Source organism: Dermacentor silvarum, chromosome 1 (genome assembly GCF_013339745.2).
Source record: "Dermacentor silvarum isolate Dsil-2018 chromosome 1, BIME_Dsil_1.4, whole genome shotgun sequence".
NCBI lineage: Eukaryota > Metazoa > Arthropoda > Arachnida > Ixodida > Ixodidae > Dermacentor > Dermacentor silvarum.
In genome coordinates, this window is record NC_051154.1 from 79070981 (window position 1) to 79095794 (window position 24814).

At 46.2% G+C, this 24814-nt stretch overlaps 1 protein-coding gene across 1 annotated transcript in view; it reads right to left on the bottom strand.

Annotated features, from left to right (window-relative positions):
- The window catches only part of LOC119431275 (tubulin beta chain-like), a 31715-nt gene extending 7160 nt beyond the window's left edge, over nt 1–24555 (bottom strand). The window contains exons 1-3 of the mRNA XM_037698746.2: nt 24499–24555; nt 13900–14017; nt 7260–7367 (exon numbers count right to left, since the gene is read on the bottom strand). Coding sequence (XP_037554674.1) covers nt 7260–7367; nt 13900–14017; nt 24499–24555 — 283 coding nt within the window. The remainder of the gene's footprint in view (nt 1–7259; nt 7368–13899; nt 14018–24498) is intronic.
- Between the last annotated feature and the right edge of the window lie 259 nt (nt 24556–24814).

Consider the following 24814-nt stretch of genomic DNA (forward strand, 5'->3'; position numbering starts at 1 on the left):
TGTTGTTGGATAACGGGAATGGACCCAAAAGGTCAATGCCTACTTGCTCGAACGGCGTACTAGGTGGTGTCAATGGCCGAAGGGGACCCGGGGCTGCGGTGGTCGGTCGCTTGTGACGTTGGCACGTTTCACAACTAGCGACATAGCGCTTGGTTGTTTCGTACATCTTGGGCCAGTAAATGTGCTCCTGCATGCGGTGTAGCGTTCGTACGAAGCCGAAATGTCGGGATGTCGCATCGTCATGCATGGCGCTCCATGCCCGGAGTAATTAGTTTTGTAGAGCAACTCATCATGGACAGTAAAGCGACCGCTGCCTTGAGAAGTACGGGCGGCAACAAAAAGCGGATCGAGGGCAAGATCATTTCGTTGTTCTCGCTGAAAGTCTGCCGCGTCAGGGAACCTACAAATAACAGCAGCGAGACAGTCGTCAAAATTCGCAGCATCGCAGTCGGTAGTTGCAAGAGGAATCCGAGAGAGGCAGTCTGCGTCAGCGTGACGACGGCCACTCTTGTACGATACCACAAAGTCGTATTCCTGGAGGCGCAGCGCCCAACGTGCGAGGCGACCAGAGGGATCATGCAAACCGACCAGCCAGCATAAAGAATGATAGTCGGTGATAATCTTGAATGGTCTACCGTAAAGATAACACCGAAACTTCTGTACAGCGAAAACAGCTGCCAGGCATTCTTGTTCCGTAACCGTATAATTGCGTTCAGATTTGCTCAGGCAACGGCTGGCATATGCGACAACATGTTCTGCGCCACTGTGACGTTGTACAAGCACCGCTCCTATCCCGATTCCACTAGCATCAGTGTGAACTTCAGTCAGGCAAGATGGATCGAAGTGACGCCAGAGGGGTGCGGACGTTAGTATAAACTTCAATTGAGACAATGAAGCGTCACACTCTGGTGTCCAATTCAAGGCCACATCTTGTCGCAAAATACTTGTCAATAGGGGCGCGATCTTGTACGCGTTCCAAAATGGAACGGAGGCGTTCCGTTCCATCGAGCCGCACACGATTGGCCGATTTCAACCGCGACGTTCAAATTGACCAATCGTGTGCGGCTCGATGGAACGGAACGCCTCCGTTCCATTTTGGAATGCGTACAAGATCGCGCCCTAGGTAAACGATGTCGGCAAACCAGGGAACAAAACGGCGGAAATATGAACATAGGCCAATGAATGAGCGAAGTTCTCGTGCTGACTGCGGTGGCTTGAAGGAGCTCACCGCTTCAGTCTTAAAGTGTCCCAGGACCAGTGTTTGGCGTTCGCCAAACCGGCATTGTTTTTTTTAGTTTAGAACCAGTCCAGCTTTTTCGATTCGAGAACAAGGCTGAGGCGTTCATTATGTTCTTCAAACGTGCGGCCAAATATTACAACATCATCGAGGTAACACATGCATATCTCCCACTTTAGACCACGTGTACTGTGTCCATGAATCTTTCGAAGGTGGCAGGAGAATTGCAAAGGCCAAAAGGCATAACATTAAATTCGAATAGGCCATCTTGAGTCACTAAAGCTGTCTTTTCCTTGTTGGCAGGGTCCATAGGTATTTGCCAATACCCCGATCGCAAATCAAGTGTTGAGAAGTACGAAGCAGTGTGTAAGCAATCAATAACGTCATCGATTCGCGGTAGCGGATAGACATCCTTCTTGGTCACTGCGTTTAAACGTCTGTAATCCACGCAGAATCTCCAGGAGCCATCTTTTTTTCGGACCAGGATTACTGGGGCTGCCCATAGACTAGACGACTCTTGAACGACACCTTTGTTCATCATCTCCTTGACTTGCTCTGCAATAACTTTGCGCTCGGAGGATGACACTCCGTAGGGCTTCTGGCGGATGGGGTGTGCCGAGCCGGTATCTATTCGGTGACGAGCGCGGGACGACGGTAAATGAAGGGGCGCATCTCCATGCGTGAAGTCGAAGGCAGCCTCATGCCTGGCAAGGACCTGTACCAGTGCTTGCCGTTCCGATGTACAGAGAGCCTTGCTGATCATGCCAAGCATTAGCTCTTCAGAATGGCGATTATCGCAAGGAAAGCAAGCTGTAGAGACGTCCGCAGTTAGTGCCGCTATTGAGCTACATGCGGCTTCATTGAATAGAGCGATTTTCATACCGCGAGGGAGGACAACCAGCGTGGATGAACAGTTCAGCGCCCCCAATGTGGCGACTCCTTTCATCATGCACACGACAGAGCAGGGCACAAGTATACTTTTTTTAGCACAGTTTATGCGGAGAGGCCTAACTACAAGGTCAACACAATCAGCGTCAACAGTATTTGCAAAAACACGAACGGGCATCAGGCACCACGATGGTGCAATCACTTCATCAAGAACATTGAGTGTGTCTGTGTCCCTGTCTTCGCCACGCGAGCTTTGTTCGGGATGTGCTGATATAAATAGAACTTGTTAAACGATATTTTGCCACAACCACAGTCCACGGAAGCACCGCATTGTTTAAGAAAATCGATACCAAGAATAATATTGTGCGAACAACGAGAAAGAACAAGGAATTCCGACACAAACACTTTCCCAGCCAACAAAACACTCACAGCACAAACACCAAGGGGATGAAGCCACTTGCCGCCTACTCCACGAAAGGTAATACATAGTTCCAAGAAAACATAACTTTGTGGCCTAGATGGTTTTTGAAAGCGAGGCTCATCACAGACACAGTTGCTCCAGTATCAACTAACGCCATGGTCGGTATTCCGTCAATCAACACATTCACTTTGTTTTTGTGCATCACAACAGGCAGAGGTATTTCTTGCAAAGACCGTCCGGCGACCTCACCTCCATTGGCAGGAAGAACGGCGCCGAGGGGACGGAGAGCGACGGGGACGGTTATTTGGTGGCATCAAACTGCGCTCAGATGCTGGCGAATCGCTGCGTCTGGTCGCGTGCCAGAAGCGGTCCATTGGAAGGAAATTGGTCGTCCGCAAGTCATATGAAGTACGGGTTCCGGGTGGCGAGAACATCGGTGGTGTCCTTCGTGATTGACGGCCTTGGCGACAATACTGAGCTATGTGGCCTGTGGAACCGCAGTTGTAGCACACGGGAGGGTCGCGGTTGATAGCATCTTCCTCGAAGCGAATGCTAGCGTGCTGCGGGCGGCGAGAAAGTTCGTTGTCATGTGGATAATGTGTCTCTGCTGCTCGCTGAAATCCGTTGTAGCGGTTATAAGCCACATCGTGGTAGTAGGGTCGGTGCTGTTCTTGGCGCGGCCTCACAGGAGTTACAGGGCCTCGGGGGTAAAAACGCGGCTCTTCTCGTTGTGGCTGAGCGTCATAAGTAGGGCCTCTGTCGTAGAGACGTGGCTGCTGTCAGGGCGCGAGTTCATAATCCTGAATGCCCCTCGCCGCAGCATACGGGGAGAAGGATGCCACGTTTGACTCGAAATCTGGTGGTAGGCGGAAGCTATGAGTGCCTGGGTGTGTCACTTGCACGTGCAGGCTGAGTTCTTCCCGAACTATTTGTCGGATCGTTGATGCAAGATCGAGGGGCTGGTTGCTCTCTATGCTTGCAACTGTCGTCACATTGGCTAGCCTGCCAAACTTCGGCGTGATGCGCCTCGTCTTCAGTTGCTCGAAAGTGCGACAGTGCCGAATGATGTCGGCGACAGAAGCCAGGGTGTCTTTAGCGATGAGGAAAGTGTAAACATCCTCAGCAATTCCTTTGAGGATGTGCCCGACTTTGTCGTCCTCAGACATTCCAGAATCTACCATCCTACACAGTTTTATTACTGCCTCAATGTAGCTCGTGCAGGTTTCGCCTGGCACTTGCGCGCGTTGCAGTAGCCTCTGTTCTGCCCTTTTCTTTTTCGTCGCGGAGTCGCCGAATCGCTCTTTGATTTCCGAAACAAATCTGCCCCATGTTGTTAATGTTTCCTCATGATTGTCGATCCACACCAATGCAGTATCCGTTAGAAAGAACACGACGATCGAAAGCTGAGAAGCGGTGTTCCACTTGTTGGCGGCACTCACCCGGTGATAATGGATGAGCCATTCTTCGACGTCTTCGTCCGGTCTTCCGGCGAAGGGACGCGCATCTCTCAGTTGCTGAACGGAACTGGTCGGCGCAGCAGTTGGAATGGGCCGTTGATCGTCTGCGTCATAGGACATATTCAACTCCGGTGTATTCGGTGGGAGTCCAGTAAGGCGACGGCTCCGTCGAAAAACTTGTGGTTCAGCCTCCGTCTTCGGGTGTCGATTACCCAGCACCTTCCACCACAACTGTTACGAAGAGTTGTGAAGAAATGGTTTTATTTACAGGAGATGGACAATGATCGGAGCGTGATCGTAGCGCAGCCCGGCTTCTCAAGCCCTTCATTCTCTTCGTCTTCTCTCTTCTTGTACCCACCTTTCGTATCCGTTACAATATATCAAATGTGCACTACACATCCAAAGCAAATGAGCATAACAACATGCAGAAAAAAATTACCTGACCATGTGAGAAAGCGGCTCGATTGACAAATAAATGAAAGGACATGCAGAATTATTTTACAAAATTTTTTAATACAATAGAAAAGGTGACCACAGAAAATAAGACGTAGCTGCAGTAACCACAGCAATCCAGGTCCCTTCCCTCTTGGATACCGCTGGCTGCCCACAGAAGTTTGCTCTGTAATACAGCAGTGAAGGAAAAAGTGAGTAAGCCACACTTGATTTACAATAAAGATATGCGATTCGGTATTTCAAATAGCAACATATGTGCCGTTGTTTTACCTCGGTCACATTTACTTTACAAATTTAAGCAATACTTTCTCTCAAAATCTTATGCTGTACGATGACGTTCAGAATTATGTTGCAGATATGATATGAAAAAGCTACTGTAGATTGAAATTAAACTGGCAAATGGTTTGATCCACAGATGACTTGCAGTAGGTCATTAGCAGTTATATGGTTTGCAAACAAATCTCTTACAAGAGTATGCTACTTTTATTTAAGTAGTGGTGTCGGTGGTTTGTAGCAACAGGAGGGCTTAGCCTGACAATCAAGGCCGGCAACTGCTCCTTCTGAGTGTCTCTTACAATATCACTGCGGTATTGTACCACATGTCAATAAAACCATTCTCTTCCTAAAGGGACCCTAAACACTTAACTTATCACAGAATGACCTCACTGTTAAAGGACGTCGTCTCATGAATATCATGCCGCAAAAAGTTTTCCAATCCTTCAATTATAAGTGAAGTTACGACACCAATGCAAGACTATTTTCCTGCCTGCTAGCGTGCTGGAAGCTACACAGAGGAGAAGCCAAGAGAGCAAAGCCCCAGTATACTACGCAATGCAGCATGCTGCTGCCATCTTAAAGGCCACATGCAGCTAGAATTTCTGTAATCGTTCAACCAATTATGTGAAACTTCAGCTTTACCTCCCAGATCACAAAAGAATGTTCTGCTACATACCGTGCATGCAAATATATTCGAGTCTAAACTTCGCGTCAGCACGGGCCCGCCAAAACAAAAGTGGCATGCAAGTTGTAGCAGGTAAACGTATACGTACTGTAAGGAACTGCACCGTATCGGCGCTGATCAAGTCTTGAACGTGAGCAAAAGAGTTGGGAAGAGAAGCATGGGCACTGGCGAGCGAACGCTTGCGAGCATGAGCACGGGCCTTTGAATCGCTCGTGGAAACTTCAGCGCACCCCCTGGTGCGGTCCAAGTGCAGATAGCAGTTCGCTCAAACGGAGCGCACGTTTGCGACTGCGTGCGGCCAGATCTGTTGGTGACGATAGCTGGTATCGCAATTCCGGCTTCTTCACCGCTTGTTCACACAAAGGGAAAGGAAGGCACGGCTATGATAAAGACGCTGAACAGGCACGCACGTGTGCGCCCGGCCGTTTTCTTTTTCTTTTTTCTAAACTTTGACTGTTGTGACAGACTCATCAAATGAAAAAATCGGAAAGGAATGAAATAACCCTGCAGGCTTTTTCTGCTTGTTCACCCAAAGGGGGAAGCAGCGAAAGGCTATATGATGCGATGTTAACGGATTGCTTGTTAAAGTGGCACGGAATGTAACGCTGCACGTCGGGCACGCGCATTTTAAATCTTTTTCACTTTCACGCGCACGCCCAAGCATGTCGCACATTTTCCGACAAAAACATCTAAAAAGTTCTTGAGTTATACGCTCTCAAGACGTTCACCAAAGTATACTCCGGCGACGCAAGAGGTGGGCTGTTACCACAGCTGAAACACAATAGCATATTTGATTAACCGTACTTCCTGCTACATAATGTTTCCAAGAACATCTGTTTAATGTCTTCGCGTAGACCAAGACGTCTATAGCCGTTTGCAGCCGTTCCGAGAAGTTTTCAACACGTTTTGTGTTTCGTGGGTATAGATGCACTGATGAGTTTACAAATTACTTTGCACTTTCTAGCGCAAACAAAAAGTAATCACTGCCAAGACAGGGGGCAAAATTTTCGTTTGATTACATCGTGAATTTGTTTGACGTATCATCTAGTGTGACACCTTAGTGGTGATGGACTTAAGCCAATTAGGGTCAGCTGGAAATTATATCAACAAAAGTGATTGACCCAGATTGCTGCCCTAAAAACTATTGCTTTGTAGTACTGAGTAAAAAAGCACAGGACACCACACAGCGTCATGTGGCGTCTCCTGCTTTTACTAATTCCTTGTCCAGTCTCACTGTTGCAACCCTGAAGCTATACCAACTTGGCCAATTTTCCATCCTGCTGAAAGTGCAAAGGTCATGGCCTGCATACACCTAAGCATCAACAGACAATACAACAAGTGACGCACAACGTGCAGCTCCTCGGCATGACCTCAGAGATTGGGAACAGCCTGTGGCGCACTGAAAAATCACCAGGTGGACATGTCATCTGCTTATGTTCTATTTAGAGGCTGCTATTAAGAAAATTAGACAATTGCCATCCCTGTAGCTTTGCCAAATTTGCTTTAGTAGTATATGCTAAATCAATTATTACCCATTTCACCAAAGTGAAACTTCGTTGCACTTGACCTTTAAGGGTCCAATCAAGGCTTCTCAACACAATTGAACTGCAACTAAGCATTGAAACATTTTGTACATGAAAATGTGTCACTTTAATAACCTCCTCCTGGAAGAACTCTTTATAAACAGTCTTTTGTATCAGTCACATTTACACGAGACTTTCAAGCCACTAAGGGTGAGTAGACATGCGAGTGCAGGTGACTGCACAGCAGACAAAAGATTGTCATGTTTGAGCGAGTGCCCACTTAGTTTGCCAATCTAGGATGTGCAAGGCATGTGCTCACCAAACACAAAGTTGTCTTGTCTGAACATTTGTCCTAATCGTCCTGAACGCACAGCGTCCATCGTCCCGGGCTCCAAATCCACAAGGATGGCTCGCGGAACATATTTGGCTTCTAAAAAGAAAAGCACCATTTCATGGTTAGTGAGAAACAGCTGGGCGAGAATAATCGCGTAGTATCAAATAAAACACCTCCCCCTTAATAGTGGCTGCATTTACACAAATGCTATTGAAAGTCTTGGAACAAGTGCGAAATACATAGCTTCAAGATTCTGACGCTAACTACAATACCACTAAAAGGCGAAAAGGGCAAAAAACAAGCTCTGTCATATCCCGCAAGCAGTGAAAAACAAAGGCAAAAATTAAGAGCTAATGCGATAGATGCATTGGTCAGACATCTCAGACAGCTCAAAGTAGCTGAAGGGCGATCCTGAACCGAGCTGCGGCCACATTTTGTAACATTTGACCTTTCATTCCTTTCACTCTTTGTCACTGTATCGGACAAAGCCGCCCCATGAAACACAGAATTAGCTAAAGAACATCTAAAATACTTTTGAAAAAGTGTTTTAAACGTTCTTTAGATGCTTCTTGGCATGACCTCCGAAATTGAGAACAGCCTGTGGCGCGCTGAAAAACCCCCGAGTTGACATGCCGGCAAAACATCTGAAGGAAGTCTCAGTTAATTCTATGTGTGCTTCTAGAAAACCTCCTGTCACTGTGCTGACGCCACGTTATTAGATCGGAACTAACAACAATAGCCATTTCATCATCACCCTATATTTATGTCCACTGCAGGACGAAGGCTTCTTCCTGTGATCTCCAATAACCCCTGTCTTGTGCTAGCTGATTTCAACTTGCGCCTGCAAATTTCCTAACTTCATCTCCCCGCCTAGTTTTCTGCCGTTCTCGACCGCGCTCCCCTTCTCTTGGTATTCATTCTGTAACCGCTAAATCAGTGAAATAGCGTGCCCGACGCAAAACCCAAACGCAGTTTGCGTCTCGCGCATGCGCAGTGGCTTCGACATTATTTCTTTGGGGCCCAAAAAAAGTTTGGGGCCCCTATTCTAAAACTTTGTATTGAGTGTCAGGGCGATAGACAATGCAGTGATTTGGGCTTGTTGGTATGACATCGTGAGGCTTGTAGCGCGTGAAAATATAAGGACGAAGGAAGAGGTGACACACACAGGCGCTTACTTGTAACAATGGTCCACCGTTATCCATCCTAAGCATTTTATGGCCTGCCCAGCTCCATTTTTTCTGCTTAATGTCAACTAGAATATCGGCTATCCCCGTTTGTTCTCCGATCCTACCGCTCTCTTCCCGTCTCTTAATATTAGGCCTAGCATTTTTCATTCCATCGCTCTTTGTGTGGTCGCAAACTTAATAGCCATATATGCGGTCATAAATAACTGTGCTGAAGAAGAACTCATGACCTCGCATTCCCAAGTCAGATGCCCTAACCACTAGACCATGTTAGGTCTTCTGAATTTCTGGAATAGTGGGAACATCTCATGCAGCTCAAAGCAGGTACGCATCAATCTGTATGTTATGCGCCGGGAGTTTGACGTTTCATGTCCTTGAAGCCATATGCGACTGCAAAAGAACAGCTGACCGATTTCTTGTAAAAAGACTAAACCTAGACATATAAACCTAATGCGTAGCTAAAATGCGGAACACAAGATGAAAGAACACAAATATTACTGTGTTGTCTTGACAATTGCATGCCCCTTTTGCACTACACATCACGTAATGCAATATCAGCCATAGTCCATCACTTTGCTCTGCTCGTGTACAGAGGGGTCCACTGTTAAAATGAACACTGGAGCGTGTGGCGTCGCTCGGTGCCCTTGCCGGTCAGCGGCTGCAACGAGTGTCACGCAGGCGCAGTGAGTGCTGTGGGCGGTGCCGTTTCGTCGTCTGCTACGGTCATCTGCCGTGCTTCGGATCGTCGCGAAGCAAGCAGCTCGCGTAATTCGTGTTTGAACGCAGTCACTTTCCTTCCAGCTGGAAGGAAAGTGTCTGGATTGATGTATAATCAGATAAATGCCCTTAACATCAGCAGCAATGACTGTGCCGCCTGTTTTTCGCCTTCTCGTTTCATAAAGATTTGCCCGCCTCAGAAAATGTCTACTGTGCACGTCGATGCCCATGATTCAGTGATAACTCGTGTGATAGCTCTTTATAAATTAATATGCTCATTAAAAGCGCTTGTGGATTCTTTGTGCAGCCTACGCACTGCACCGACTCGAATATGCAGTAGTACAAATGAGATGGCCACTACACACGGAGAAGTATTCTCAATATAGCTGTGCCACAAAGAGACATCCATGAAGATCGTGCTTGTCTAAGCTGAAACGGCAAAAATACCTGCTTGTTAATGTTTTACCTCGAAGCACGGCAGCAGACGGTAGCAGATGATAAAAGAGCACTGCCCACAGCGCTCATTGCGCCTGCGCGAAACTTGTTACAGCCACCGGCCGTTGGTGGCGCTGAGCAGACGCCACGCGCTCCGGTGTTCCCTTTAACAGTAGACCACTCTGTATATACGAGGTCTGTTAGAAAAGTATCTGACCTTACCTTTTTGCGAACACCTGATGGATATGAAACAAGCGCGCTTGCATCAGCCAACCTTGAACCTTCGTGCGCATGCGCGAATTTTTTCCCACCTGCCGATAGCGTCAGTCGTTGGGGTGCAGCGTTTGAGTGAGGTAGTGCGTAGTGCTCTCGTCGGTTTTTTATTGCAAGGAAAATGGCGGAGCGACTGGAGCAGCGCTACTGCATCAAATTTTGCCAGAAACTGGGCGACAGCCAAGTGGAAACCATTCGGAAGATTCAGACGGCTTTCGGTGACGATGCTATGAGCAGCACACAGATTAAGGAGTGGTACAACTTGTTTAAAGACGGCCGCATATCGGTGGAGAGCAAGCCACGCTCCAGTCGGCCATCAACATGCTGAAATGACCAGGTCATTGCCGAAGTGAATGTTGTGGTGATGCGGGACCGTCGTTCGACTATCCGAGAAATTGCGGAAGAGGTGGGCATCAGCACTTTGTCTGCACATTCCATTATGACCGAAGATTTGGCCATGAAGAGAGTTGCGGCGAAATTCATGCCGAAGCTGCTCACAGTGGAGAAAAAGCAACTTTGTGTTGAAGTCTCACAGGACATGCTGGATTCCACAAACAGTGACCCCAACTTCATCAACACCATGATCACTGGTGGCGAGTCTTGGGTGTACGGGTACGACCCAGAAACCAAATCCCAGTCGTCACAGTGGAAGCATTCCACGTAATCAAGACCAAAGAAGGCCTGCCAAGTGCGCAGCAACGCCAAAGTGATGCCGACTCCCGCGATTTGGTACACCACGAGTACTCACCACAGGGTCAAACAATCACCAAAGAGTACTACAGGGATGTCCTCCGTCGTCCACGTGTTGCTGTGTGGCGCAAGAGATCGGAGTTGTGGCCAACAGGAAATTGGCGCATCGATCGCGACAATGCTCCTGCACATTCCTCGCACTTGATTCAGACTTTTTTGGCAAAAAACCAGACTCCTGTAGTTCAACAGGCTCCTTACTCTCCTGATGTGGCCCCCTGCGACTTCTGGCTGTTTTCCAAAATCAAGAGGCCATTAAAAGGAGCGCGACTTCAGACAAGAGAGGACATTATGGCTGCAACGACAGCTGAGCTAAACTCCATTCTGAAAGAGGGCCTTCTCGAAATGCTTCCAACAATGGCAGCACCGCTGGGAGAAGTGTGTGGGGTCTCAAGGAGACTACTTTGAGGGTGATTAGGTTTCCAACGCTCTAGTTATGCCATTTTGTTTCTTCGGCCAAAGGTCGGACACTTTTCTAACAGACCTCGTATATGTTTATTTTATTATTTTATTTTTTTATTTTTATTTACAAAGACCTTACAGGCCCCCATAGGAGCATGGCATAAGGAGGGCATAAACGGAAACAGAACTATAAGAGCTAGTAGACATATTGTGTAGCAAGTGGCACTTATACATTTCTAATGTTACAAGGACTGTCAGCCAATGAGCAGCCTGTACACATATCTATTCGGAGAATGGCATATAAGAGCTCTGTTCTGCGTATGGACATATCCTATCATAGGAAATGCAAAATTTCTTTTCCTGGCATAATTACATGTCATTCGTTTTTCTTTTTTTCACCTCCTAGGTGGCCATATTCATGCAATTCGTGAATTCTACTTTGTTAAGCATATCTAAATGCATGCGTTTTACTATGTGTGGATAATCGAGGCAATACATCGTTTTATAAACCAAATTAACCTTCCTGCACCTCTTTACAAATTATAGTAACTTAAAAATGCAATGTACAAGAAGTTATTCACAGTCGAAAAACAACAGCCCAAATATGCTCTTCAAGGTTGACGTCTTGGAAACGTTTTTCAAGAACCTCTTGTCACAAATGCTGCATTCAACATTTTATAATATACCAAGATGTCTACGCACCTTTCAAGTCATTTCACAAAGTTTTCTAGAAGTTTTATATTTTGTGCATTGTGTATCCGAATCGGCCACAGGGCCAGATGGACATTAAATGAATGAAAATGATATGAACAATTAGGAAAATAGTCCCTGTACACAGCAGGTGACTACACAGACAAGTGTGTCCACCTAAGATATGTTAGTTTTAGAATAGGGGCCCCAAAAGTTTGGGGCCCCAAAGAGCTTTGCGGGTGTTAGCGTTGGGGCATGCAGAAGTGAAGAGTTTTAGAATAGGGCTTTGCAGTTGTGGATAGCGTCATGCGCTTGCAGCACCACTATGGTGTCAAATAAAAATTATTGTAAATATTAAAATAACCTATACCATATTATGATAAGAAAAGTAATTTTGACTTTCGTGTTTTTACGTTTAATTACAATTTAGAGGTTATTCTATTAGCACCAAGATATTTGTCGCGCTTAATTTTGAGTAACCAACTTTATGTGCCTTCACCAGCCAAGCTAATCCATGTTAGGCCTACAAGCCATGAAATTGACAATCTGAATTCGGAATCAGCGGCGTCAAATGAATCTTCATTACAAACGCTAGTAGAGAGAAAGTGATAACCGCAGTCACTTCTCCTAGCTTACGAACTTCACGCATTACCACGGCGCCCATCGAAGCCATCGCTTCGATGGGCGCCGCCATGTTTGTTGATGCAAAGCTTTTGGGGCAACTTTAGGGGCTCCCGCTAAATCAGTGAAATAGCGTGCCTGACGCAAAACCCAAATGCAGTTTGCGTCTCACGCGTGCGCAGTGGCTTCGACGCTATTTCTTTGAGTTGGGGCCCGTATTATAAAACTTTCTATTGAGTGTCAGTGTGATAGACAATGCAGTGATTTGGGCTTGTTGGTATGACACCGTGAGGCTTATAGCGCATGAAAAGACAAGGACGAAGGAAGAGGTTGACACACACAGGCGCTAGCTTGTAACAATATTTATTTCCAGAAAAGGACCCACACATATATACAACTTTTTCGCATACATCATCATACATGCACCGTTTACAAAAATACCTTACACACCATTACGCAGGTAAGCTAACTCTTTGCGGGAAAGGGCAATTGATGGTTGTGAAATACAGTTATCCCCGAGCCTATCAATCATTTCTGCTTCGATAATTTCGTGAGTTAATCTTCCTCGTGCTCTTCCCACGATGGAGCAGTTTCTGTATGCTAGAGCACACATCGAGCGGTCACCTTCATCCGCCCCGGCATCAGCCCACTTGCAATGCCTGGAGTGAGCGTCAAGGAACCCACCCCGCTTTTCTGCTACAGTATACCAGTGTTCCTTTAAACGCTCGTTGAGGCACCTTCCGCTTTGTCCCAGGTAATTTTTTCCACAATTGCTCCCGCACATTCAACAAATGGGTCCTGGTGTTTCTTTTTGCACATGCGCTTCTCAGACATGCCTGGTCTGGTTAGTCTGCACAGACATTGCAATTTTGTAGATGCTGAAAATGCAACCCTAGCATTCGCACGTTGACCTATTTTCTTTAAACGGTGTGATAGGCCGTGGATATACGGGATGACAGCTACGTTCTTATCTACACAAGGCAGGCTGGAAGAATTCTTTGATAACTTTGACTTGAGCAGACTCTCAGCAACGCTAATAAGGACATGTGTAGGGTAACCTGCCAACCGAAGGCGGAGGATCTGATCATTGAAGCTGTCGGTCATCAGCTCAGGGCATGACTTACATAACGCGCTTGGGGATAACTCGGGGATAACTGTATTTCACAACCATCAATTGCCCTTTCCCGCAAAGAGTCAGCTTACCTGCGTAATGGTGTGTAAGGTATTTTTGTAAACGGCGCATGTATGATGATGTATGCGAAAAAGTTGTATATATGTGTGGGTCCTTTTCTCGAAATAAATATTGTTGCAAGTTAGCGCCTGTGTGTGTCACCTCTTCTTTCGTCCTTGTCTTTTCACGCGCTATAAGCCTTGCGATAGACAAGCTTTTTCATTCCTACCCAACAAGCCAGGAAAGATCCAATGCCTAGTGTGCTGTATAAAAACTAGACAAATGCAATATCTGCATAGAATTTCAGCGCTACACTACTGAATTGTATCTTAAGGTGTCGGAAGAAATACACACGGCAGTTTCTAGCCATAATGCAAATATATACCTGATGATCCAGCGACCTCATTAAAATATACATTTACGCGCTCCAACTGGACGTTGGCGTCGCCACGGTAGATTCCAGTGGGGTCTATGCCATGCTCATCTGAGATTATCTCCCAGAACTGCAAGCATAAAAGGTACACATGAGCATTCAGTACTTGCATAAAAGCATGCTAACTATGGTCAAAAACTCGATTCAGCATGTATTTAGGAATAATGGAAATTAAAATATAACTCAAGCAAAAGATTCGCTATTGAGGCGAACGTACGGAAATCTGGGCAAGGCTATGAGAAGCAGAACTATAAGGCAGTGTTGCCAGGTTTGGCTATATATAGCCAAATTGGGCTACGGGAAAATTTTTGTGGCGTGGACTTTGATGAGTTGGCTATGTGGCTATATTTGGGCTACTGAAAATCTGGGACTTGGCTGTGTTTGGGCTATAAGTGGCGCCCTAATCCACGCTCCAGAGGTGGCTCGGATCGGGTCGAAGCAAATCTCGAAGGCTGTGTTTTAGCTGCCTGAGCCGGCCGCGTGGCTGTGCATGTGTGTGTGCGTGAAATGACACCCCCTTCCCTCTCTGCGCCGTTGTCTGAGCCGGTGGCTTTGTCTTTGATGCACTTAAACTTACACCCGGCTTGACCGTTAGGCACCCAATTCCCGGGCATCGGGATGAACCTGGGAGTGGGGGATTTTTCACAGTACACTGTACAAACATGGCTATGCTCAGGAAGGGAGAGCAATAACATAGGGTCGGGGCCGTCGGGCGATCGCGGCGCCAACATGACAGAAGGGAAGCATGGGTGGATGACACGCTCCAGTGTGTTCATGGCATGTCTTCCGGATGAAGTATATCGCGCCGGGCACAGCTTTCGACTTCACGTTTCTGGCGCGAACCTTTACTGCCATTTTCCTTTTCCTGCTAGATGAAGTTTTCTTCGTGCTTAGATTTGAGATTAATTTCGATACGTTGGCCAAGTATGAGACAAGTGGGCCAAATATGCAAGAACGCATAAAAAAGAATGGGCGCAAGACCCCGCACCAAAGGTGGGTTCTGGTCCTTTTACTTCTAGATGGTTTGCCCGTAACGTCATGGATGCAGATACTCATTCTGCTAGTATCCAAACATGTTTGACACGATGACATCAGTGCACCACGTCACATGATCTTCACCCACCATGTTAGCTTGTGAGGTGTCGTGCTGCTGGCTCGAGGACGCAATATGGGCCATAGCTTAAGGTAATATATATGGCCCATATTGCAATTTACAAATTCTAGCCATGAATTTCACAAGGCAGATCCATTTGGAGCAAATTCTCAGGATGACACCAGTTTCGAGATATTAAGTCCCAAACTTTGCCGAGAAATACATTGGCGTTTCAGTTACTTTTGTGCTTCAATGGATAAAACGAGGTTTTGTGAAGAAAGTAAGTGTAACGACAGTGCATTTCTATGCAAAGTTCTACGCATTTTTACTGTATAAAGGGAGCCATATACAGTAGCTCTGATATGATGCACAAATCAATAAATTCATCATCATCAGAGCTACTGTATATGGCTCCCTTTAGGGAGAGCCACTTCCTTAACGAAACGTTGTTTTATGCATTGAAGCACAAAAGTAACTGGAACGCCTATGCATTTCTCCGCAAAGTTAGGGAATTAATATCTCAGAACTGGTGTCATCCTGAGAATTCGTTCCAAATCATGGATCTGCCTTGCAAAATTCACGGCTAGAATTTGTAAATTACAATATGGACTATAAGGTAATTAGTTTAACATATAATTAGTGAATTATTGTTAATTAGTCGATTATGCATTTAAATTTTTTGTGCAAGCAATGTCCACCACTTCGAGTAGACCAGCTTATGAACTAGAATTGTGCTATCTGCCACAGGCAGCCTTTAAACATTTTTGAAAGTGTTCACTGAAACAGCCTGTATATTATATATTTATTTATTTACAGTACTTTACAGGCCTTCAAGAAGGCAATATGAAGGGGGGTAAGGGGGGATGTACATAGTCATATAAGCATTAAAAAGGCATTAGTAAAACAAGAAATATCCAAACAACGTAAATAATCAGAAATATTATAACACAAAAATAAACAGAAATAGCCGAAAAAACACAGTAAGCAAAATTTCATATTACGGCGATCACATCACATGGCATTAACGTCACAACTTGCACGTCTACATTATCCAAATGATCAATGAGATGTTTAATAAGCACCCAGAAAAATTCAGGCGAGACAAGAAAGCAAAAATGTGCTATACGGCTGAAGCGACAAAAAATGTTCGAATAGAAGATCACGAAATACACTGTTTTGAGTGAGAGGGCAATGTTGTCTGGGAGGGCGTTCCATAAACGTATCACACGAGGCGAAGCTGAAAAATTTAATGCCTATGTATTGCCATAAACTCGGGTGTAACTAAAGGTATTATGCAGCTGTTGTGACATTGAGGATGCTTTTTTCAGGTTTTGTAATGACAGACCAACCGCGTGAATGAATCTATGAAACAATAATAGCAAAGCAATGTCACGGCGAGTAGATTGTGGTTGCAAAGAGAGGTCGAGTTTTATTTTGGTTACACTTGACAGATTGCTGTAGTTGCTTGTAATAAAACAGCTCGCTCTATTCTGGATGCCCTCCAGGAGGTCGACGAGATATTATTTTTGATGCGGATTCCATATGGAAGAGACGTTTTGGAGTGCCAAGGGGTCAGTGGTGCAGTTAATCCAACGGTATAAAACATAGTTGTCAGCAAATAATCCCACACAAGAAGATATGTTAATTGGCAAGTTGTTGATGAAGACTAAATATAGTAGAAGTCCTAGTGCACTGCCTTGAGGTACTTCAGAGGTGATGACAGAAACGGGAGAGAAGTTGCCAACAACCAACAACACACACAATTTCAGTGGCGGCACCACTACGCAGTATTCGTTGTAAAGCAGCAAATCAGCTGTTGGGGATGCCTAAATCCCATGCATGATTGTACAGCCAAATTCGTTGTACTGGTCCTCATTGTAGAAGCTTTCACAATACGTATGAAACATAGGAATACAGGTGGGCCAAAATCAATCCTGCATTTACAGGGTGCTGCATATTTCGCAGTGTACGTTAGAAAAAAAGATTTTGCGCTTACCACTGCACTGTTCCTGCTGAGATTTTGCAGAAGGATCATATTTAGAGTCTACGTCGTTCAGTGTAACACTTGACACAGTTAACTGCCTGGTTCTTAAGAAAAAAATATACAAATTTGTCTTCATTTATGAGGATGCGAGTTGTTGCCGTGACGGCGCAAGCATAAATTTGTGTCGCCGCCTGCCGGCTGCTACAGAAAGCAGCCGTTCAGGGAGGGTTGCCCTGTGTTGCCCCCTCCTCGGCAACGTTTATAGAACCTGCTTCAGTTGCCAAACTCTCCGCCTCCGCTATACTCCCGAAGCGGCGCAAGAACGACTTCCGGTACAGGTGGCGCGACCGAAGCAACGGGCTCTATGTAGCAGACGACCGAATACGAGTGAAGGCGGCGGCTCACTTGCAGTTGCGACTATCCGCGCGCAAATATTGAATTGCCTAGCCAACGAATAATTTCCCCCTTTAGGCAGTCGTGCACTTAATATCTCAGGACTGTTCGACACTTGTAATGGGAGCTTGGTTGGTGCAGGCTCGCGTCAAGTGCAAGGCGACAAGGGTCAACGTTGCGCACTGATTAAACGCACCTTGCGACCGCTTGCGACGACAAAAAGAGTAGCTTTGACACAGGTTCTATAAACGTTGACTTTGACTGACCGTTTTCCTGGCCAGCAGAGAAAACTGAAAGGTTTTCGTAGGTTGGGGAAGCAAATGCGCTATTGCAGAATTTCATAGGGAGGCGCGCTCGGCGTGCAGGCACATCATAGTTAGTATAACATGTATAGGATTCGGCTCTCGGCTCGCATGATACTATAATTTGTACCGAGAGCCGAATCTTGCATAATGAGCCTTAATCATTCATAAAAAGGAAAAATAGCTCTTAATTTTGTTTCAGTCATTTGTTATTGCCACTCTTCGAATTACACTTAGAAGATTAACAGTTTTTATGTTGCTTATTTTAAAAATTCATTGAACATTACAATGCCGCCTTATGTTTTTGATTGTGCAAGGACGTACCTCCTTTTCTCTTTAAAATAGACTTGCCTTCACTTCTCCTCTAAACAGACCTCATCATCCTGCTAGCTTAGGACCATCTTAGATCTAATAATCCTGTCAGTGCATTTCTAACACCTACCAGTGCTCAGGAGATATATAATGCATTCATAACTTTTCGGAACAGTAGAAGCACTGATGTTAATGGCTTGCAAATTCGCCCTGCTAAATATGTCATAGATATTATCTCCCCGTTATTAGAGCATGTGTTTAACCTCGCATTTTTAAATGGTACATTTCCAAAAGCACTGCAAGTAGCGAAAGTTACTGTTATTTTTAAAGGTGCTGATAAGAACCTATTATCCAATTACAGACCTATATCGATCCTACCGGTCTTTTCTAAATGTATTGAAAAATTGATTAACATTAGAATGCTTTCGTTTTGTGAAAAACACCACATCCTTACCGACGATCAATTTGGCTTCACGAAAGGACGTGCAACGGAACAGGCACTCTTAACCCAAAAAGAATTTATACTTAATGCATTTGAACAAAAGTTATTAACACTAGGGGTGTTCATAGACTTTTCCAAGGCCTTTGATCGTATTAACCATGAAACACTAATAGGAAAACTCGAAATCTATGGCTTTAGAGGCGTATTTTTAAGTATAATAAAGAGCTATCTGGAATACCGATGTCAAGTGGTTGCAATAGGAAATCATACATCAGATCTTAAATTAGTAACAAGTAGGGTGCCTCAGGAGAGCATTCTTGGGCCGCTATTATTTAATGTTTATATTAACGACATAACAAACATTACTTCAGCGGCTAAATATATTATTTATGCCGACGATACCACCTTATTATTTAGGTCTGCTAGCTGTAGTGAACTGGTGACTTGCGCAAATTCAGCATTAAATAAGCTTAATACATGGTGTCAAGTAAACTCATTAACCATTAACACAAACAAAACGAAAGCCATTCTATTTCAACCTAAAAACTCTAGGGCTAATATTACTGACCGTATATTTATTGGAAACTCAACTGTGGATGTAACCTCCTCAGTTAAATGCCTTGGCGTCATTTTTGATGAACATTTAACCTGGAATAAACATGTCGATTCACTCAGCGGTAAACTTGCAGGCGTCGTGGGTGCCCTTGCAAAGGTATGCTCTTTTCTGCCCACTTCCGTCAAATTATTAGTGTATAACTCTCTCTTTCTTTCACACCTTAAATACTGTCACCTTTTCTGGGGAAACACAACAGGGTCAAACATTACTAAACTTTCTCTACTACAGAAAAAAGTTCTTCCTTCCTTGTATGTTCATGGCCTGGCAGACGCGACGAAGGGAAGAAAGGACCCCCCGCTCTAGGTCAGCAACACCAAAACAACTCGTCCTCCCCCCCCCCCCCTCCCCCGTCCCTCGTCAACGAATTCCCGCGACTAAAGGGCACCCGGCACCGGTCATCCTAGCCGACCAGCGACGCCGAAGCCCCCCCCCCCCCCTCCACCCCACCCCACCACCCCTTTGGTCTGTCTAGAACAGGTGCCAGGACAAGTGTCTCCGCACCTTAGGCTCTCTCTCCCTTCCTCTCCTTTGTTACGACGGACCTTTAAAAGCGGCACACCGCCACCTCCGAAGAATACCCCCTGAAGAAGGAGCCGAATTGGTTCCGAAACGTCGGGCTAGTAAATTTCCTTATTTGGTTGGAGTCAATCTCTAAGTCTTTGCCTTTGGGCTCGCGATTCTTAAGAGCAGGCAGTTCATCATACATGCTGTGCTGTAGCGTGCCCCTCGAGGAGCTTTCGCCTTCGCTTGCTTTAAAGAACTTTCAATGGCAACTTGTTGAATAGGTGGTAACACACTCAGAGCTTCTTTGAGGTGGTAGTCGGATTCTGATTCTAGCTTTTTTTTTAGCTCTTTTACATTGTTCAAAAGTTTGCTTCGCCGACACGCTGCTCGCACGGCTCTTTTTTGAAAAATGTCCAGTTTCTGCTGCCGCTGCCTTTGCCTACGACCTTCCTGGCTCACCTCTCTGGTCAACCTAAGTTTAAGCTTCGAGCAACAGCTGCAGTTTGAGCTCTGTGTTAGTACTTCACAGCAGCTGCTTCTTCCTTCGTACAGCAGCCCTCCTGCGCATACTTTATTTTCACAGCGCTGGCACACGTTCAGTGTGTCAACATGCGCGAGCACATCTGTCAGCTGTGACACGGCGATGACAACAGCTTTAAAGGATTTAGCCACACGACCATTAGCACTCACTCACTGACATATCTTGAGCGACAATGACGCATTTTTCAATAACCAGCGTGCTTTGTTCAGCCTTAATCTCGTAAAAGGCAACAAAACTGCTCCTCTCGTCACAATCAACAATTCTACGCCAACTCGTAGACGGCAAGAAAACGTGTTTGATATCCTTCAAAGTGTGAACACCGCTATTCAAAGTCAAGTCAAAATTTCCTGCACAATCTTAAGTTTCACAGCTCGACTGATTCGAAGATCTCTCTAGCACAAGCTTGTCCCGATCAGGCGGTTTTCTTTTTTTCGTTGGCGCCTTTGAAAGATACGATGGTAGGTTGGGGAAAACTTTGGGCGCACTCCCTTCCACAATACTCCATTTACCCCTATCGATTTCGACTTCTTGTCCGTTGACAACGTGGGTGCATGTACGTCTTCAAGATGTCCTGGCAGTGGAAATGCACATCGCACACGCGCGATTTGTCTGACAGCCTTTTGTGCAGACGGGGAATGGCCCGATCCCACGCAGCGGGGAGATTCGGATCACGCGGGGCCCAGAAGAAGTGCCTCGATTTTTGTTGGGCTTATAGCCGATTGTGCAGCCGGGCACACAACACGTCGGCATTGTGGACGTGCAAACAATCACACTCGGTTAAAAACAGCAGCACGTGTGCGCTTTCTGCCTGTGTACTGCAAAAATCCACACGACACGACCAGACACGACGCACGCCTCGACTTGTTTGCCCACGCCTGATGGATGAAACTTGCTAGAGCCTGGTGCGACTACAGCGCCACTCGCCGTCGCTGCTTGCGGCAGCGCCGCGCAACAGCGACGAGTTTGAAAACTGAAAGAAGTTCTATAAACGTTGCTCCTAGGTGGGTATTTTGTAAGAATCCACCTAGTGGACTGTCCGCTTCGGCTGTCGCCATTGGCTCCAGCTTCACGAGCGCGAATGAGACTGGCTGGCACTTTTGCACTCTTGAAGCTGGAGCCAATGGCGACAGCCGTAGTGGACAGTCCACTATTTATAGGTGGATTCTTGCAGTATAGCCCCCCCACCCAGAACCAACGTTGCTAGAACACACGGCAACTCTTCCTGACCGGCTGCTTTCTGTAGCAGCCGGCTGGCGGCGACGCAAGGTTATGCTTGCGCCGTCACCGCAACAGCTCGCATCCCCATAAGCGAAGGCAAATTTACACATTTAAATGCGTAAGCATTTCTATGCTTACCCAACCAGAAAACTGTCCGTTCGTCTGTCCGTCCCTCCCGTAAGAGAGAGAGAATAAACTGTATGCAAAAGAGCACGCGAGCGTAGGTAGCTCCTCCGCTCTGCATTGGGTGGTCCCCTCAGTCCAGGAGTCCAGCGGCCTTAGCTGCCATTCTCGCTCGGTTGAGGTCCGTCGAGTCGGAGCTGACAGCGCTGCGATTGTTCTCTGATAGAGCCTGCAGCAGCGAGCGACTGTACCCGACTGTACCTTCACGCTGCCTGGCGGCGAGAACACGGCGCTCACGGAACTCTCAGCACATGCCGCTCTGCCTGTTTCGCAGATCGCTTTCAAGATATGGACCCGTAAGTGAGCGGCGAAAACACAGCCCGCCAAGCTATCAGCAGTCGGCACTCTATCGGTATCGCACATCGCTTTCGAGATACGGCCTGCGCCGCCGCGGGAGGAAGTTTGATCGCGGTTCATAATGGTTCGACGCATGGGGATTATGCGCTAAAGATCGATAACGGTCTATAATGATCGGAACGTCATCAGCGCACCTGGCGCCGCCACCTGCAGTTGAACAAACCAACAAGACACGGTGCACCTAATAAATGTTGCAGATATTTAATTCATCTCCTACATCTCCCTCGTCATTTCACCCCACATCCATATCCGCTGCGCGCTATAACACGAGTGAACATTGCTTCTAGCTACTCCCCGCTTCTACGTCGTCTCGCACTTAACAGTTCGGTGTTGCAACCGCGCTTCTCTGTTTCACGATTCTTTCGCGGTCGTTCTCGCAATTATACGAAACACACCAGCGTACGTACGACCACGTAACACCACGTCGGTACTACGAAATGCTTACGCATCTTTCAGATAACTCCCACAGGAGATTCCACGTGGATTTTTTTCTTATATATAAAGACCAAGCAATTAATTGTGACAAGTACACTGAACGACGTAGACTCCAAAATGCGATCCTTCTGCAAAATTTGAGCAAGAACAGTGCAGCGGTGAGTGTAAATTAAACATTTTTTTCGAACATACGCAGCGAAATATGCAGCACCCTGTACAGGTCATCTCGCTGTAGAGTCGTTCGACTGTATATGCCAATCAGCTGGAGGCTGCCTGGATAGTTTAATTGGCAAAAATACTCGTTAACAATGCTCTCCATATAATGCTTATCTGTCACTGGTAGTACAAAACCCAAGCCACTGCTGATGAAAATTCACACAGGTTAAACAATCCCTTTCGATGCAGACAATTTTGGGCATAGGAACCTGCCATCTTGTACCTTGCACTTCGGGAAGGAAGGAAACTGATGTGCCATGCATGTGTTGCATAAGAATATTTTTATCGTGCTGCCTGTCATGTGCAGCTTAACTGCTGCAAGTCAGGTCCGTGTACTCTGGCTTAGAGTCTGTCGACTTGTGGTGGCCAGTGAGTGTGTGTGTCGGTGGCCAAGTGGTTTAACACAACCTCTGCGATAGCCGTTATGGTATTTCGAACACTGCGGCGTGCCTAGTTGATGAAACTTTGCGTCAATGTTCTCTTGTACAAAATGACAAAAGGTCGCGAGCTCAACGTCGCGAATCAACTTGTGGTGGCTGCGCCATAGGCTGATGGATCGGTTACGAGAAACACCTGATCGAAAATTTTTGCAGTAGTACAGGTTGTTCGGCAACGCGTAGGCTGATCACGTTTATATTTCGAAATGCTTGCAGACACGTCTTGGTGTAGGCACAATTTGAAAAAGCCTTTAGCACATAAGGTGGGCGCAGAATTTAAATGGCGCGCTAATAGACTGCGAAAACATGGCCAGCATGGTGAAAACTGGCTTCTGTCAACAAACTACAAAGGCTACCTACTGCAGCCTCAGTTCATCGATGAACCAAGTTTTTGAAAAAGATCGCAGCCCAACAAGACTCTGGATCGTATCAAGCTGAGGCATGCGAAACGAACGGGTAGCTATGCCAACGTCTGAGGCAGAGTGCCCGTGCACAGCAGTGACAAACCACACCATTTCAAGAATTTAAATTTCGCTTTCAATTGAAATACTACAAAGCAGACTAATCCGCGAGGCACACAAAAGCGACAAGCCAGTAGAAGACCGGGTTACCCGAGCACATGCCTTACTGTGCCAAATAAGTGTAGTACGCCTGCCACAGTGAACAAAGTTCTCGTAGACTGAAAATAAATTCGAAGTAAAGCAAGGCACATTAGGACATATTTAAGCACTAAAAAGACAGCTGCAAAAGTTCAAACTGGAGCAACTTGCAGTACCTATTGATAAATGAGAATAATGTGTCGCGGTGTAAATTCCAGATTGCACATAAGGATGTTCTGCTAACGGCCCCAAATTAGATTTAAATAATGGAGGGTACCGGTGTCACACGGCCACTTTCGATCACGATCGAGCCAGATCTGGATCGTAATTCTCGACCGGCGATTGGCTTCCTCCAGCAGCTTGCGTAAAGGAGCCAATCGCGACCGAGAAATTCAATCCCGATTGGGCCCGATCCCGATCCAATTTTGCTATCGCGATTGGCTCCCTTCCTCAACCTGCACAAATGAACCAATCGCGACGGAGAAATTCGACCCCGATCTGGCTCGAACGCGATCGAAAGTGCCCCGTGTGACACCGGTATGAGGACACCTGCATGTATAATGTTCCGAAACTGCACAGTGGGTTATGTGAGACGCCGTGGTGAAGGGGCTCCGGTATAATTTTGACCACCAGAGGTTGTTAACGTGAATTTAAATGCAAGTACTACACGAGTGTTCTTGCATTTCTCCCTCATCTAAATGCGACCGCCGTGACCGAGAATCGAACTCGCGACCTCGATCGTGCTGAGCATAGAGTTACTGTATATGCTACCAAAGGTAGTAGTGAGCATATGCAGTAACTCTAGCTGAGCAGAACTGGAGGCGAAACGTTCGACCGTCCTCATCGACCGTCAAGCATCACCTACCCCGGTCAGGCCGGCCCACGTTCGATTCTAAGTATCAAAAAAACTTTCGCATACCTTCGCGCCGATCTGGTTTCCGCATTGGCCTGCTTGCAGATACACTATCTCACGCATGGCGGACAGCTTAAAACGTCACTGATACCACTGACGCCTTGACAAGTCTGCCAGCTCGCCTGGTGCAGGAAGGAATTTATACCCGTCGAATGCTGCTCATCCGTGTTCTTACGCGTACGGTTACAATTTAATACCTCATCGCCATACGTTCATTTCAAGTATACTAAATCGAATACATTTGTGGATCTCAGCAGAATGTATTTCACTCCTTAAATCAAAGCAGCTTAAAACAAGTGATTGCGCAGAAATTAGAACTATT